Source organism: Propithecus coquereli, unplaced genomic scaffold (genome assembly GCF_000956105.1).
Source record: "Propithecus coquereli isolate 6110/MARCELLA unplaced genomic scaffold, Pcoq_1.0 Scaffold279, whole genome shotgun sequence".
Lineage (NCBI taxonomy): Eukaryota > Metazoa > Chordata > Mammalia > Primates > Indriidae > Propithecus > Propithecus coquereli.
The window spans coordinates 654,729-658,618 of record NW_012148385.1 but is presented as its reverse complement, the minus strand read 5'-3'; the positions used below and the strand labels follow the sequence as shown (position 1 = coordinate 658,618).

The window sequence follows — 3,890 nt, the reverse complement described above, 5'->3', positions numbered from 1 at the left end:
CTGAGCTCAAACAATCCGTCCGCCTCAGCCTCCCAGAGAGCTAGGATTACAGGCGTGAGCCACCGCGCCCAGCCGGACATGTACTATTTTGATTAAAGAAAATCATTTCAACAAAATACTCAAAAAATGTTGTATAATACAATGAAGAAAATAAAAAACCACTGAATCAGCTCAATTACCCAGCTCTAAAAAACAAACAAAAAAATAACTTGTAAATAATCCTATAATGTTGCTGTATATCCTTGTGCTGTTAATTTAGTCTACATAATTTTACTTATTGTTAGTTTGCGAATATGTACGTATGAGGTAGGGCAGAAAATGAAACTGCTATGAGTTAAGAGAAATAATGGTAATGACAGCAAATACCTGTAGTGGTGATTTTTGAACTGGAGTACACACAAGAATCTTCTGGGATGCTTGTGAAAGTTCAGATTCCAAGGTTCCATCCCCAAAGACTGTAATTTATTAGGGCTGGGGAGGGTGCTCAGAATGTGAATTTTCAACAAAAACTCAAGAGTTACTCTAATGCAAGTGGTCATCTGCATCCACTCAGAGAAACAGTGGCATGCACAGTGACAGTGGGCTGGAAATCAGGCTCCACGTGGAACCAAGTGAACAAAATCAAAATGGTCCTATACCTGCAGACAATGCTTAAGGTTCAAGTGAGAACAAGACGAAGAAGGATAAGGTGTGTTTACATTAAATTCTGCAACTACTATTGCTTTTCAACATTACATTTTTTTATTTCAAACTCATGTTCCATAATCCATTTGCTAGAAGCATCTTCCAATTTTCCCTTAAATACTGGTCAATATAGTCTTTTTACATATTCAGCATCTTGCAAACACCTTGCAAAAGGAACCACTCTTTTTCCTCAGAGAGTTCAATAGTTCATGTAGCTAGGAGGTGTACAAATAAGACTATAAATGCTGTCTGACTAAATCCCACCATCACACTCAAAACCAAAGTGTGTGAGAGAAGAATGTCTAAAACCACTACCAGAACAATGCTATAGTATACTAGGGAACTATGTCTTTCAAAAGTAAGAAAGACAGAAGAGAATTAAACAAAACAACAAACATCACTTTAGTAATAATGTTTTGAAAAGGCACTGCACTGTTAAATTTACAGAACTATAATTACACCTCTACTTTTTCAGAAATGTTTATATTCTATTCAATGGATGGTGTTTCAAACTCTATTTTTATCAAGCAAAACAAAAAATATCGCCAATTAGTTAAATACTTACTTGGTGGTTCTATAAGTATATTTATAGGTGACTTCTCGAGAAATTTGCCTAGCCAGGGCAAAAAGTTCATCTCGTCTCGTCAGCAGAGCATTATCCTTCACACAGAGTTGCGCAGCTGCTTCATTAACGGTGAGCTAGATATCCAAAATAAAGTTTTAAAAATTAAAAACATTTCTATTCTATCAAAATGTAAAAGGTTTCATTTAAGAAGATAAAAATGTCATACCATTATATAATAAAATAATTCATAAAAATCAGGATGGTATTTATTCCTAATTATTCCTAATGCCAAATTTCAGAAAAAAATCAACTTACCATCTCACAGAGCCCAAACTAATCAAAATAGTCATCTTGGTTTTATTTATTTATATGCTTTCCTTATTTTTGGTTAAGTAAGAGCGTTTACAGACCTCAAGAAAAATAAAAATAAAAAGTAAAAAATATTCTGCATCTCATTTTTCTTATAAAAAACCCAAAAGATTTGATTATGTGATATGGTAAAAACATTTCCCTAACTGAAAGTCAGTATACACGGTCTGATGGATTTTTTTAATGTGAACTGACATGAAAATTCTTAAGGAATCAAAATTAAGTGATTTTAGTTAAATATTTATCAAATCACTTAGTAAAAAATAGTTATCGGATATTAGGGCTATACTGGAAAATTAAGGTCTTGGAGACCAATCTATAAGATCTAATTCTACCCTTTCGTGATTGAATATTTGCTAAATATTTCCAATATAGAGTTGCTAGTTGTCTAAACACCTTGAACTAAAATTTAAAACAGTAAATGGTATCCTAAACTCAAAACCTATAACTGTTTAATAAACTGGCAAATAAATTTTTTCATGTAATTTTATCAATGTAAATAGATAGAAGGAATTGTTAAGAGGTAAATCAGACTATTTTAAAAAAGTAAAAAACGTACACAATCAATAGCAAAAGGAAAAAGGGATGTGATGGCCAACAGACCAGAGGTAAGTCCTGCTCTACCACTTACCAGCTATGACTCTGGATATGCAAAAACTTCTCCAAAATTTGGTTTTCTGAAGGCAAAATGGGCTAATATCACTATCCCAAAGGGCTCTAACAAGAAATAAATGAGGAGACCCACTGGCACACAGCTCTTGCTGGTATTAGTTTCTTGTTTTCTTCCCCTAAGAAATCAGGTACAGTAGCCCTCCTTATCTGCAGTTTCATTTTCCGTGATTTCAGTTACCTGTGGTCAACCACGGTCTGAAAATATTCAATGGAAAATTCTAGAAATAAAAACAATTTATAAGTATTAAAGTGTGTGTCATCCTGCTCCATCCTGCCCAAGACGTGGATTATCCCATTGTCTGGTGTATCCACACCATCTACGCTCCCATCCATCAGTCACTTACTAGCCATCTTGGTTATCGGATGGACCTTGGCAGGGTCGCAGTGCCTGTGATTCAGTAACCCATATTTGACTCAATAATGGCCCCACTACTGCAAGTAGTGATGTTGGCATATTGTTATAATTGTCCTATTTCATTATTAGTTATTGTTGTTAATCTCTTACTGTGCCTAATTTATAAGTTAAACTGTATCATAGGTATGTATGTATAGGAACAAACAGCAAATACAGGGTTAGGTACCATCCACAGTTCCAGGCATTCAACCGGGGCTCTCGCAATGCATCCCCTGCAGAGAAGGGGGGACCACTGTATTCACTCTTTCTCTCCCCAGGCATCTCGTCTTTGTTTATAATAATTTTTCTTATGTAAAATTTTTGAAAACACAGAGACAAATTAAAATAAATGCAGGGTACAATCCTTCCATCTAAAATGACAATGTTTTAATATACATTATTTCAGTATTTCTCTGTGTCCATATAAACATAAGTATATACATATAGATACATTTGTAATCTACTTTTTTAAACTTATGTATGCCATATTTTTTATTTTTGCCATGTATCAAGGCAGAGACTTGGCTTGTTTACATCAGCATCTGGCATGGGTTGCATGCTCAATAAATATCTGTTAACTGATGAAATAATTTAAATATTATTTATAATATTATTTTTACTACCTATGCATATAATACTCCATTGTAGAAAAGAGCAATACATTATTTAAAGCAACCTCACTCTGGGTATTAAACTATGCCTAGTTTTCCATGAACTATTAATACAAATAAAGCTGTAAAAAACATTCTTAAATGTGCATCTTTGCACAAATATCCAATTATTTCTTTGGAATAAATTTCATAAATAGATTTGTTAGGTCACAGAATATACTACATTTTAAGACATTTATACATTCCACCAAATTACCACTGAGAAAAGTTGATCCAAATCATAATGCTACCAACAATTATATAGAGTCATCTTCTAGAATCATGACCTACACTGGTTATTATCTTTTAAAAATTTTACCAATAATACATATTTTAAATAGCATTTGGTTATAATTTGCATTTTTTGACAACAAAATTGAAACTTTTTATGTTTTATTTTAAAATCTGTTTACTTGTGGCATTTGCTCATTACAATGTTCCATTTTCTTATGGATTTCAGGAATTCTTTATATATTAAGAGCATTAACTCTTCATCATATGTAGTCGGTTTTTTTTTTTTTTGAGACAGAGTCTCACTGTGTTGCCTGGGCTAGAG

At 33.1% G+C, this 3,890-nt stretch overlaps 1 protein-coding gene across 3 annotated transcripts in view; it reads right to left on the bottom strand.

Annotated features, from left to right (window-relative positions):
- Positions 1-3,890, bottom strand: part of NAB1 (NGFI-A binding protein 1 (EGR1 binding protein 1)) — a 43,486-nt gene that overhangs the window by 19,889 nt on the left and 19,707 nt on the right. For all 3 annotated transcript variants that reach the window (XM_012647935.1, XM_012647932.1, XM_012647933.1), the window contains exon 3: positions 1,250-1,383. In XM_012647935.1, the coding sequence (XP_012503389.1) occupies positions 1,250-1,383 (134 nt within the window). The remainder of the gene's footprint in view (positions 1-1,249; positions 1,384-3,890) is intronic.